At 38.7% G+C, this 13,316-nt stretch overlaps 1 protein-coding gene across 1 annotated transcript; it reads left to right on the forward strand.

The window, feature by feature from the left end:
• The first annotated feature begins 32 nt into the window (after window positions 1–32).
• On the forward strand, window positions 33–9,417 carry LOC135506749 (butyrophilin subfamily 3 member A1-like). Its single transcript, XM_064926101.1, has 8 exons — window positions 33–157; window positions 812–907; window positions 1,682–1,726; window positions 1,838–1,867; window positions 1,972–1,992; window positions 2,268–2,324; window positions 2,497–2,538; window positions 5,362–9,417. The coding sequence occupies exons 1-8, from the start codon at window positions 136–138 to the stop codon at window positions 5,868–5,870; spliced, it is 822 nt and encodes a 273-aa protein (XP_064782173.1). The 5' UTR covers window positions 33–135; the 3' UTR covers window positions 5,871–9,417.
• The last annotated feature ends 3,899 nt before the right edge of the window (window positions 9,418–13,316 follow it).

Consider the following 13,316-nt stretch of genomic DNA (forward strand, 5'->3'; position numbering starts at 1 on the left):
ATACCTGCCTCTCTTTCTGTTTCAGATCCTCAGGGCTTGGTGAGTGTCAATAGCTGGCTGCTGTATTCTCCATCAGACTCAGATTGGCTCTCCTGTACAGTCTCTCTGTCTGGGGAGAGGAGAGAGAGCAGAGTCATGCCAAGAGCTCCAATGGAAGGTGAATGTCTCAGAAAAGGTTATCAATACCTTAACATTTAATATCTCAATATTGAACTCTTTCAGTCGGTTCACTCAATGTAGCACCTTATGTAAATTCAAGTTCAAATGTACTTTTACCTTGGCTGGCTGATGGAGTCGGTGCTTTTCCAGATGAACTTGTACCAATTTGGCAGTATGCAAATCAAAATTTATGAATTGATAATGGGTAAGACAGACAAGGGTTAAACAATGATAATCTGTGTTTAATGAAAGAAGTACAACATTTCAACTCTACAAGGGTCTTCGTCAGGACAGGTATAACACCGTTGCAAAAGGGTTTCTGAAGTCATTATTACAAATACTGCTCAGAAAGTCTGTTTTTTGGACTTCTTCCTAATGTAATCCTTCTCACTTGAACACTTGAAATATTAAAGCTGATATACCCCCTAAATTATATATATTTTTAAGTACAAACGTTTTCACCCCCCTCAGACATTACAGTGTATTTTTTGTAGATGGTAACAATTACAAATGTTTATTTGTATTACTTCTTTTTTTTACAATTAAATCAAATGTAATTCCATGCTGAATAAAAAGTGTAAGGGTGTAAATACTTATGCAAGGCGCTGAATGTTCTCTTAAAGTTGAAGTGGTTTATCCATCCTTTCTACAGGACATTGGAGCCTTGGTGCCTTCATGACATTACTGTTCATCAATCTACTAGCAATCTTCACTCTAATTGGACTCTTCGTCTGGAACAAAAAAACAGGTATATTAACAAGATGGTATTATTTAATTCAATGGCAGACTTCAACTTCAAAACCATGCCATTGAGATACACAATCTCTGTCCTCAGGTTGATTTGGGCATGAAATTGAAAGAATTCAGCTAACTTTAGCCACCACTAGCTAACAAACAAGTGCAATGTACTTTTGAAAAAAGTCTAATGATCTTATATTAACATCAAAACAATATAGTTGATTTCAGTTGATTTGGCCATTAAAAAATATTTCACAATTGCCCTTTGACATCCATTGATTGTTAGCTAGCGGTGGATAAAGTTAGCTGAAATTTGTAGTGGCTGTTTACCGAAAACTGAACTATGGATTACAGTTTCTCCAGGCACACAGACCATTTTCAGGTTGATGAACCATCTCACATCAAGCTGGAAAATCCAGAGCTTCCCCAAAGCCAATATTCAAAATTAGGGACTAGGCCTGGGCATATTTCTGAGTACACGTGTAAGGAGACATTTTGTACTCCCAATATTTAACGGTGTGCACAACTGATTTGTTTAAATTAATTCAAGTCATGAAAATTCCAGCTGTGATACTAATTAGTGATCGGAGAACTCAAAAACATAAAGTGTGAATGATAGTATTTGCGCTTGGCATTTAGGCTCTGCTTTTCAGGGCGCTTTCATCCACAAGTGTTGCATTTGAACCTTTCAGATACTATTGTAGGGATCAAGCATTCACTACCCATCTCTATTGTAATTCTTTTGGTTTTATTTGACAGTATCTTCTTTTCCCCCTTCTCACAGGGTTCATCAGGTTGTCAACATCAGAGAAAAATGACACTGCAGAGGGTACTGTGTGTTGTCTATTCGTGTAATGATGGTTATGTCTAACACTGGAAACATGAGAACACTGTTTTATTACGTACAATATCTTGATATTCGCGTGTCATTGGATTTCAGGTGAAACCGAGTCTAATGAGAGGCCAGCAGGTATGAATTCATTATTCCTACAAGTCTATTTGTTGTATTTCTACACATCATAATAACTTAACTTTCAAACCTTTTTTTGTTTGTTGACGGTCACCATTAAATAGAAGAGGCAAATCTTCTTGAAGGTAAGTAGAGTTGAAATGCATTCATATTAAACCTTGAAAGGGGGCAGCAGGGTAGCGTCGTGGTTAGAGCGTTGGGCTAGTAACCGAAAGGTTGCAAGTTCGAATCCCCGAGCTAACAAGGTACAAACTTGTCATTCTGCCCCTGAACAAGGCAGTTAACCCACTGTTCCTAGGCTGTCATTGAAAATAAGAATTTGTTCTTAACTGACTTATAAAATAAATACCTCATTTGCCAGTAAATACATTGTATTAATCATCTGTTTCATTCTGGATAGAAGGTGTAAAGAAAACAAATATGGAAAAAGCAACACAGACAGAATATTTCCTGAAAGGTAATTATTTATTTTTTTTACAAAATGTGTTTTTCTCTCTTCTTTTTAAAATGTATTAATCAAACATACATGCAAAATCATTCACAGTTTTTTAGGCAGCATTAATTGACCAACACAACATAAAATAATGGTACATCCCAATAAAGTCCAAAATATGTTTCACTCTGGGCAGAAAGTGCTACCCAAACTGCACTGAGAGAATCATTTCCAAAAGGTAAATGGAAAATCTTTACAAACCTTAAATGAATGAATGTAGTATTATTTATATACTTATAATGATGTAATATTGTGATGATGTTGATGTTAATTGTATTTATTTAGCAGAAACTCTTATCCAGAGCGACTTAAAATGAGTGCATTCATCTTAAGATAGCTAGGTGAGACAACAACATAGTCCAATCACATCAAGTCCATTTTCCCTCAAAGTATTTATTAGCTAAATCAGAGGTATAACAAGTCTTTCACCTTATATACAGTCATTCAGATTTGTTACTTTGGTTTTAGAAGTGGGGAGACATAAATTCTAATTCCTTTATTCCACATTTTGTTGTGTTACAGCATGAATTTAAAATGGATTACATATATGTTTTTCTTACCAATCTACACACATTACCCCATTATGACAAAGTGAAAACCAGTTTTCAAATGTCTTTGCAAATGTATTGAAAATGAAATGCAAAAATATGTAATTTAGTACATACACTACATGATCAAAAGTATGTGGACACCAACTCGTCAAACATCTCAATCCAAACGCATGGGCATTAAAATGGAGTTGGTCACCCCTTTGCTGCTATAACAGCCTCCACTCTTCTGGGAAGGCTTTCCACTAGATATTGGAACATTTCTGTGGCGGCCTATTTCCTTTTAGCAACATTTGTGAGGTCGGGCACTGATGTTGGACAATTAGGCCTTGCTCGCATTTGGAATTCCAACTAATCCCAAAGGTGTTCAATGGGGTTGAGGTCAGAGCTCTGTGCAAGCCAGTCAAGTTCTTCCACACCGATCTCGACAAACCTTTTCTGTATAGACATCGCTTTGTGAACTGGGGCATTGTCATGCTGAAGCAGGAAAGAGCCTTCCCCAAACTGTTGCCACAAAATTGGAAGCACAGAATCGTCTAGAATGTTATTGTATATTGAAGCGTTTAGTTTACCCTTCACTGGATCTAAGCGGCCTAGCCCGAACCATGGAAAACAGGCGCAGACCATTATTCCTCCTCCACCAAACTACAGTTGGCAATATGCATTGGGAAAGGTAGCGTTGTCCTGGCATCCGCCAAACACAGATTTGTCCGTCGGACTGCCAGATGGTGAAGCGTGATTCATCACTCCAGAGAATTCATTTCCACAGCTCCAGTGTCCAATTGGCTGTGAGCTTTACACCACTCCAGCCGACGCTTGGCATTGCGCATGGTGATCTTAGCCTTCATTTCATGAAGCTCCCGACAAACAGTTCTTGTCCTGATGTTGCTTCCAGAGGCAGCTTCGAACTCAGTAGTGAGTGTTGCAGCCGACTACAGATGTATACGCTTCAGCACTCGGCTGTCCTTTTCTGTGAGCTTGTGTGGCCTACCACTTCGCGGCTGAGCCGGTGTTGCTCCTAGTCATTTCACTTCACAATAACAGCACTTGCAGTTGACAGGGGCAGCTCTAGAAGGGCAGAAATTTTACAAACTGACTTGTTGGAAAGGTGGCATCCTACAACGGTGTCTACCTACTTTTGTATATATAGTGTAAGTATTCACAGTCCTGAGTCAACACATGTTAGAATCACCTTTGGCAGCGATTACAGTTGTAAGTCTTACTGGGTAAGTCTCTAAGACCTTTGCACATCTGGATTGTACAATATTTTCACATTACTCTCTTCAAAATTCTTCAACCTCTGTCAAATGTGTTGTTGTTCCTTGCTAGACAACCATTGTCAAGTCTTGCCATCCGTTTTCAGGCAGATTTAAGTCAAAACCACTTACTCGGCCAGTCACTGTCTTCTTGGTAAGCAACTCAAGTGTAGATTTGGCTTATTGTCCTGCTGAAAGGTGAATTCATCTCCCAGTGTCTGGTGGAAAGCAGACCCAGGTTTTCTTGTGCTTAGCTCCATTACGTTTCTTTTTTATCCTGAAAAACCCCAGTCCTTAATGATTACGACAGTCCCTATAACATGATGCATCGACCACTATGCTTGAAAATATGAAGTGGTACTCAGCAAATGTATTGGATTTGTCTCAAATCTAACACTTTGTATTCATGAAAAAAAAAGTGAATTGCTTTGTCTTGTTCATTTTGCAGTATTACTTCCGTGCATTGTTGCAAACATGATGGATGTTTTGGAATATTTTATATTGTGTACAGGTTTCACTCTGTCAATTAGGTTAGTATTGTGGAGTAACTAAAATGTTGTTGCTCCATCCCCAGTTTTCTCCTATCACAGCCATTAAACTTGAACTGTTTTAAAGTCACCATGGGCCTCATGGTGACATCCATGAGCTGTTTCCTTCCTCCTAGGAAACTGAGTTAGGAAGGACGCCTGTACAGGTGAATTGGAAAGCCGACGTGGTCTTTCTGGTTGAATCTGTGTGTGAAATCCACTGCTTGACTGACGGACCTTACAGATAATTGTGCGTGTGGGGTACAGAGATGAGGTAGTCATTCAAAAATCCATGCAACTTCTGTGACTTGTTAAGCAAATGTTTACTCCTGAACTTATGCAGGTTTGCCATATAACAAAGGGGTTGAATACTCATTGACTCAAGACAGATCAGCTTTCATTATTTTATTTTTTTAATTTGTAAACATGTCAAAAAACATAATTCTACTGCGACATTATGGGGTGTTGTGTGTAAACTAGTGACAAAACATTTCAATTGAATCTATTTGGCTGTAACACATGTGGAAAAAGTCATGGGGTGTGAACACTTTCTGAAGGCACTGCCATATAGTGTTAGCATACTACACATAGCAGGTGTAGTAATATAACACAATCCAATGAGTAACCATGTGTGTGAATGTTTGAATTAAACCCTGTTCTCTTCTCTTAGTGGACGTCACTTTGGACCCGCTGACTGCTCACTCTTCGCAATTTGTGTCTTGCAGTAAAAAGATGGTTCATTGTAAAAAAGAAAGAGATCAAGCTTCCACAGCTTACTTTGTCCTTAGTGAGAACAAATTCAGCTCAGGACAGATATACTGGGAAGTGGTGGTGGATTCAAAGTGTAAACAGCCATGGTATGTTGGGGTAACCACCACAGACGCAGCCCAGGTTAACAAGGCTATTGTCCCCTTAAACCCTGAGAATGGTTTCTGGGTTCTTCGCTATAAAAAGGGAAAAGGTTATTGTGTCTCTACAGACCCTCCAACACAATTATCTGGAAGTGAAAACCTGGAAACACTGGGAGTGTTCTTAGATTGTGACAGACAGAGTCTTTCCTTTTATGATGCTGATTCAGGAGTACATCTGTACAGTTTTGCTGACGTGTCATCTTGCTCTAACACATTCTTTGCTGTATTTAGCCCTGGATTCGACCAAGTTCCCTTCACAATTAAATGATTGTAGATGACAAAGGTGCAAACTTCCCACAATAATAATCATGTTAGACATGACTGAATAAAAAAAATAGTCTGTTTAATCAAATCCAATTTTATTTGTCACGTGTCAAACACAACAGGTGTGGACTTTACCATGATTTTTTTTACTCATGAGCCCTTTGCCAACAAAGCAGAGTTAAAAAGAAAACAATTAGCAAAAAATATATATTTGCATAGTAAAACAACAATAATGAGACTATATACAAGGAGTACCGGTATCGAGTCAATGTGCAGGGGTACGATGGAGTTTAGGTAATTGAGTTAATACAGTATGTACATGTAGGCCGGGGTAAAAAATTACTAGGCAATCAGGATAAATAAACAGAGTAGCAGCAGTATATTTGAAGAGTGTGAAGGAGTTTGTGTGTGTGGGATCAATATGCATGTGTGTGTGTGTGTGTGTGTGTTTGTGTATGTGTTGGAGTGTCAGTGTAGTGTGTGGTTAGAGTCCAGTGAGTGTGTATAGAGCCTGTGCAAGAGAGTCAGTGCATAAAAAAAGGTGTTCAATGCAAATAGTCCGGGTAGCTATTTGATTCACCGTTCAGCAGTCTTACGGCTTGGAGGTAGGAGTTGTTCAGGAACCTTTTTGGTCCCAGACTTGACACTCCGGTACTGCTCGCCGTGCGGTAGCAGAGAGAATAGTCGATGACTTGGGTAGCCGGAGTATTTGACCATTTTTAGGGCCTTCCTCTGACACCGCCTGCTGTAGAGGTCCTGGATGGCAGGGAGCTCGGCTCCAGTGATGTACTGGGCTATCCACACTACCCTCTGTAGAGCTTTGTGGTCGAACGCCAAGCAGTTGTCGTACCAAGCGGTGATGCAGCCAGTCAAGATGCGCTCACTGGTGCAGATGTATAACGTTTGAGGATCTGAGGGCCCATGCCAAATTAGTTTGTCCTCCCGAGGGGGAAGAGGCGTTGTCGTGCCCTCCTCACGACTGTGTTGCTGTGTTTGGACTATGATAGGTTGTTAGTGATGTGGACACCGAGGTTCATCGTTGATGTGAATGGGGGTGTAATCGGCCCTCCGTTTCTTCTAAAAGCTCATTATAACTGAGACACTAACAAAAAATTGTAAGACATACATTTAAATGCACACATCAAATTAAACACTTATAAATGTCAATTGAAAATGTTACTTGAAATCCTAATCAATACCACTCAGTTGTATCGATGTTCAAATATATGTCGATATTTTATCACAATAACATCCTCCACTGAAGTGTAAATCATATTCTACTACAGTCGGGTCCTAAATTATTGTCCCCCTTGATAAAGATGGGCAAAAAAGTCTGTATATAAATAAATTACAAATACTGAGCAATATTGTATGCTTAAAAAGTTAATTTATATTATTTTAAACTAATACTCAGAAGTCGATTTTTGTAATACAAAAACATGTCAAAAAGATGGGGTAAAAATGATTGGCAAAAATGTATTCAATACTCCAGCATCGTCCTCGTGTGAGGATAATAGCAATGAGCCTAATCCTAAAATATTTTATGAGTTTGGAGAACACAATGGGAGGGATGCTAGACCATTCCTCCATACAGAATCTTTCTAGATCCTTGATATCCTTTGTTTGCTCTTATGGACTGCCCCCTTCAATTCAAACCACAGGTTTTCAATCGGGATCAAGTCCAGAGACTGAGATGGCCATTGCATAATGTTGATTTTGTGGTCAATCCACCATTTCTTTGTGGATTATGATTTGTGCTTGGGGTTATTGTCTTGCTGACGGGGTCACCTTGGGGTCATGATAGGGGCTGCACCAAATGATTGATGTATTATAATAATTGATTATGCTTTTGTTGTATTAATAGAAGGGGAAGGGCTATAAGACCCCTCCCCCACTACATTTATAGGGCGCTGGACCAAAGATGAGCAATATATGCATTAATAAGGTTTAAATACTGTTCCGCGGTTCTTTTCTAGTCTCTGCCTCTTATAAGAAATGGTCTGAGAGATGTGTGAGTTATTGCAGTCAAAACAGGGTGTTTGTGAGAAAGAGCCTCGGAGCTAAAAGAGATTCATAGACACAGAACCCTGCAGGGGAGTGAAAGAGACAAGAGACAAGTCAGACCTATCACTGTAAGCCACACAGGAGCGGAGAATTGCTGCTGAGCCCTTAGAAAACAGTGGAACTATTATTCTCTCCTGCAGGTTTCTATAACTGTATGTGCATGGGCTTGGTCTCATGAGTAGAAGGTGTTGACTTAGGCAGATACATCACTAGGGGTTGACTGCAAGCATATTAAGGCAACGTTGACCTTTTTTATGTTGCAGAACTTACTCGGAAAAAAACGTGTGCTATGTTGCCATTGTCTGTCTGCAACATCTGTCTGCAATTGCATTAATAAAGGTTTGATTGATTTCCTTAAAGATATTTTCTGATTGCACCAATAAGCAAATGATTGACAAGGAACAAGGAACCTTCCCCAACAAGACCAAGTTTCAACCTCCCTGCTCCTTAAATTTGGCAATACATTAGGTAGGCTATACATTAATAGATCATTTAAGGACTACTGGCCCAGAAAGATCAGACTTGTTACAGCAAGTATGAGCAACAAAACCAAAAGAGAGAGGCATCATCTCTCCCAAACTCAACCTAAAATGTCATTGTGATTGAGTCATCTGTTTTATCCATTGTCTAATGCAGCGTTTACTAATGTAAAGACAAAGAAAACAGAGATCATGTCCAAAATGTACTTTATTTTACAGGGTGATATAATGATGCATGGAGCAAACATGGGATGACTTAGTGAAATGTGGTAGATTTGAAAGCATCTCTGTTTTCATCCCTCTCTGTACCCTGGTGCAGTGGAACGTATCTTGTTCCGCCTCAGTGTAGCATGACTCTGGATAGCTGAACTCCGGAAAGTAGTGAAAGGACATGCAGATGTCTGTGGGACGTTGGTCAGACTGAAAACGATTTATCCAATGTGCAGAGATATACTGGTGTACTTTTGTGTCTTCCTACTTATTGTTATTCAAAAGGCACTCACACATCTATCTTTGTTGCGGGTGCATGGTAACAGTTGAATAAGCTGAGAAAAAAAATAAGAAACCTGCACACTGCTCTTGCTAGTATCACTGCTCTTTATGAAGCTTTTACATATCCGAGCTTTACAAAAATACATAAACTAAATTGTTTTAACTATACAGTGCTTTTCTAGTCAGATGACCTCTTTACCTTTAGCTTATATGGGGTTTAAAGCTCTTGCGGTGGCCGTGAGGCCGATACGTAAAGCTTAATAAAGGCCAGTGATACTAGCAAGAGCAGTGTGCGGGTCTTTTCTTTTTCTTCTCTTCTTATTTGTATTGACATAGTGTTCCTATTCTGTTTTTTCACTTATTTTCAATTGAACATTTCATAAATATTTTGCTGTTTGAAAGGAGAGCTTGTAAATATGCATTCTGTTGTGCTGTGTACAATACGCTGTATCGTGTGCACATGAAATCTTTTACTTTGATGTGATTTGATTTCACAACAATGTATAGTGTTCTACATGCAGTAAGATTATTGATGTAAAATAAAGTGTCTGTCTACAAAATTATTGAATTCTGAATGGTTGACATTGTGTACATAAAACATTCGTTAAACATCCTGATATTGTAGACAGTAATGACTTTATAAAAACCACAGTGCTGTTGCCATAGTCTACAGGTACACATTGACTTTGAAGATACTGCAAATTGTGGACATAATTTTACAGGTCAGCTGACACAACAAACTTTGAAATAATCCAGAGCAACACCTCAACTCATTAGTCTATTGTTTGATGAGGGCCAAACAGCTTTAAAACATTTGTCATATACTTGTTGCCTTGTGAATGATTAAATAAGCATAACAAAACTTGTATCTATTTTTTGAGTGTGTACACTACAGCAGAGTTAGGTAACCATGACCCTGGTGTCATGAAATTACTAGTATTAGTATTTTCCCATTACAAATTTTGTGTGAGAAATATCCTGATATTGTCTTCATTCTAACATTTGGTGCAATGCTAAACAGGTCCCTCCTACCCCCTAAGGTCAATGTCCTCGCCCCCGTGAGAATCTAATTTGCATAATTTTAAAAAATCACCATAAATATGTTAGTTTAAAACTTTTTAGGGCTAGGCCCCTTTTTTCTCAATTTCCACCTGAATGACATGCCCAAAGTAAACCGCCTGTTGCTCAGGCCCTGAAGCTGGGGTATGCATATAATTGGTACCATTGGAAAGAAAACATTTTGAAATTTGTAGAAATGTTAAAATGTAGGAGAATATAACACAACAGATATGATAGGGGAAAATCCAAAGAAAAAACAACCAGATGTTTTTGTTGTTGTTGAGAGAGACCATCCTCTTAGAATGGCAAGTATAAGGTCATACTGACAATTAGCTCCCGGAATGCAATTCCAATGGCTTCCACGGGGTGTTAACAGTCTATGTTCAAAGTTTCAGGCTTGTAACTTCCAAAACTAATAAGAAATATCCGCTTCAGTACAGGGACACAGTCTTGGAAATTCATGTTTGCTGGCGCCATGAAAACAGGACGCACCTGCTAAAATCATACTTCTTTCCGTAAGAAATATTATAGTTTGATTACATTTTAGGGTATCTGAGGAGTAGATCGAAATGTATTTTGACTTGTTGAAACAAAGTTTAGGGCTACATTTTCGCATTCCTTTCTCCACATGTTGAACGAGTGGATTACTCAAATCGATGGCGCCAACTAAACAGACTTTTTGGGATATAAAGAATGATTTTATCTAACAAAACAACACTACATGTTATAGCTGGGACCCTTTAGATGACAAATCAGAGGAATATTTCATTGCTATTTGTGAATTTATGAAACCTGTGCCGGTGGAAAAATATTTTGATGTGGGGCGCCGTCCTCAAACAATCGCATAGCATGTTTCCACTGTAATAGCTACTGTAAATCGTACAGTGCAGTTAGATTAACAAGAATTTAAGCTTTCAACCGATATAATACACCTATATGTACAGTTGAAATTGGAAGTTTACATGCACCTTAGCCAAATATATTTAAACAAATTTTTACAATTCCTGACATTTAATCCAAGTAAAAATTCCCTGTTTTAGGTCAGTTAGGATCACCACTTTATTTTAAGAATGTGAAATGTCAGAATAATAGTAGAGAGAAGGATTTATTTCAGCATTTATTTCTTTCATCACATTCCCAGTGGGCCAGAAGTTTACATACACACAATTAGTATTTGGTAGCATTGCCTTTAAATTGTTTAACTTGGGTCAAATGTTTCGGACAGCCTTCCACAAGCTTCCCACAATAAGGTGGGTGAATGTTGGCCCATTCCTCCTGACAGAGCTGGTGCAACTGAGTCAGGATTGTAGGCATCCTTGCTCGCACACGCTTTTTCAGTTCTACCTTTTGTATGGCGGTTTTGGAGCAGTGGCTTCTTCCTTGCTGAGCGGCCTTTTATCTTATGTCGATATAGGACTCGTTTTACTGTGGATATAGATACTTTTGTACCTGTTTGCTCCAGCATCTTCATAGCGTCCTTTGTTGTTGTTCTGGGATTGAAATGCACCTTTCACACCAAAGTATGTTCATCTCTAGGAGACAGAACGTGTCTCCTTCCAGAGTGGTATGACGGCTGCATCGTCCCATAGTGTTTATACTCGCATACTATTGTTTGTTCAGATGAATGTGCTACCTTCAGGCATTTGGAAATTGCTCCCAATGATGAACCAGACTTGTGGAGGTCTACAATTAGTTTTCTGATGTCCTGCCTGATTTCTTTTGATTTTTCCATGACGTCAAGCAAAGAGGCACTGAGTTTGAAGGTAGGCCTTGAAATAGATCCACAGGTACACCTCCAATTGACTCAAATGATGTCAATTAGCCTATCAGTAGCTTCTAAAGCCATGACATCATTTTCTGGAATTTTCCAAGCTGTTTAAAGGCACAGTCAATTTATTGTATGTAAACTTCTGATCCACTGGAATTGCGATACAGTGAATTATAAGTGAAATAACATGTCTGTAAATAATTGTTGGAAAAATTACTTGTGTCATGCACAAAGTAGATGTCCTAACCGACATGCCAAAACTATAGTTTGTTAACAAGAAATTAGTGTGGTGGTTGAAAAACGAGTTTTAATGACTCCAACCTAAGTGTATGTAAACTTCCGACTTCAACTGTACCTAAATGTTTAATATCCATAATATTTATGATTATTTATTTGAATTGCGTGCCCTCCAGTTTCACCGGCTAGGGACGCTTAGCCCTGAATTAAGCTAGAGATATATATTTTTGCATTGGATGCATCTCAATTCACCTCCTCCGCCTGTGTCACACTTCCGCATCTGCGGTGAAAGGTGACAGAGCTAGACCAGCGTTTGTCAGACCATGAGACATCCCGAAAATCGGTCTTCTCACTAAATCGTCTATAGCTTCCTAACGGTTTGGCCTAAAAACTCCCTTTTGCTCTACGACCCCCACAAGCGTATTAGGACTTGACAAGTCAGTACGGCCGATTTCCAAACTTTTGTCTGTAGCATCTGAGCAGTTGGGGATCCACAATAATATGACTCATCTGTGCAAAGGACTTTCAGGAACATGTACATGTCGGTTGTGGTACACTAGGATGCCCACAGGCCTTACAAGACTCACCTGAAGGTGCCCCGGTGCCAGTTGAAAAAATGTATGGAAGTACAGTATATATGGAGACTGTTTACTGCCAAAAATGTGTGGTTAAATACAAGTTTAAAAAAAAGTATATATATATTTTTAAATACCACATAATTCCTGATCTTTCTCATATCGCTCAGATATAGGACAGACATTGTTAGATTTTTGTTGGGGACTATTTATTGTTCCACATTGTGAATCTCTTATTCAATGCATTTTTTAATGGGCTAATATCAGTAAGGCCACACTTTGTTTTCATCAACAATTTTTTGGGGTGGGGGGGTTGAGTCAAGGGGTCTTAAAATTAAAAATCAAACAGCTAAATTATCAATGATATGACCTTCTTAAAGCAATTCCATATGGCTTAGTAGAACCCCCCCCCCCCCCGGAGACAGAGACGTTTTGTTTGTGAGGAGAATATGAAATTACTGACTGTGAGGAAAGATAGAGGGAGAACAAAGTTATTCTCACTATCACGTTATCGTTCAAATATAAAGCCAAAGAGGATTTTGATTTCACAATCTCAGAATTGAAGGAGACCATGCACTCAGGAACAAATGTATTTTACTTATATATATAACTATCACCTCTGTTCACATACACCAATACTGGTGCCTAGCCCACATGGGCTAATAAAATTTAATTTCTTTAAGTATTATGTGGACAAAACAAAATGTAATTTTGCAATTTATACACATAAATAATAATCATGGTAAGTACAGCTACAATTTTGTTATATTATACAA

Source organism: Oncorhynchus masou, chromosome 20 (genome assembly GCF_036934945.1).
Source record: "Oncorhynchus masou masou isolate Uvic2021 chromosome 20, UVic_Omas_1.1, whole genome shotgun sequence".
NCBI lineage: Eukaryota > Metazoa > Chordata > Actinopteri > Salmoniformes > Salmonidae > Oncorhynchus > Oncorhynchus masou.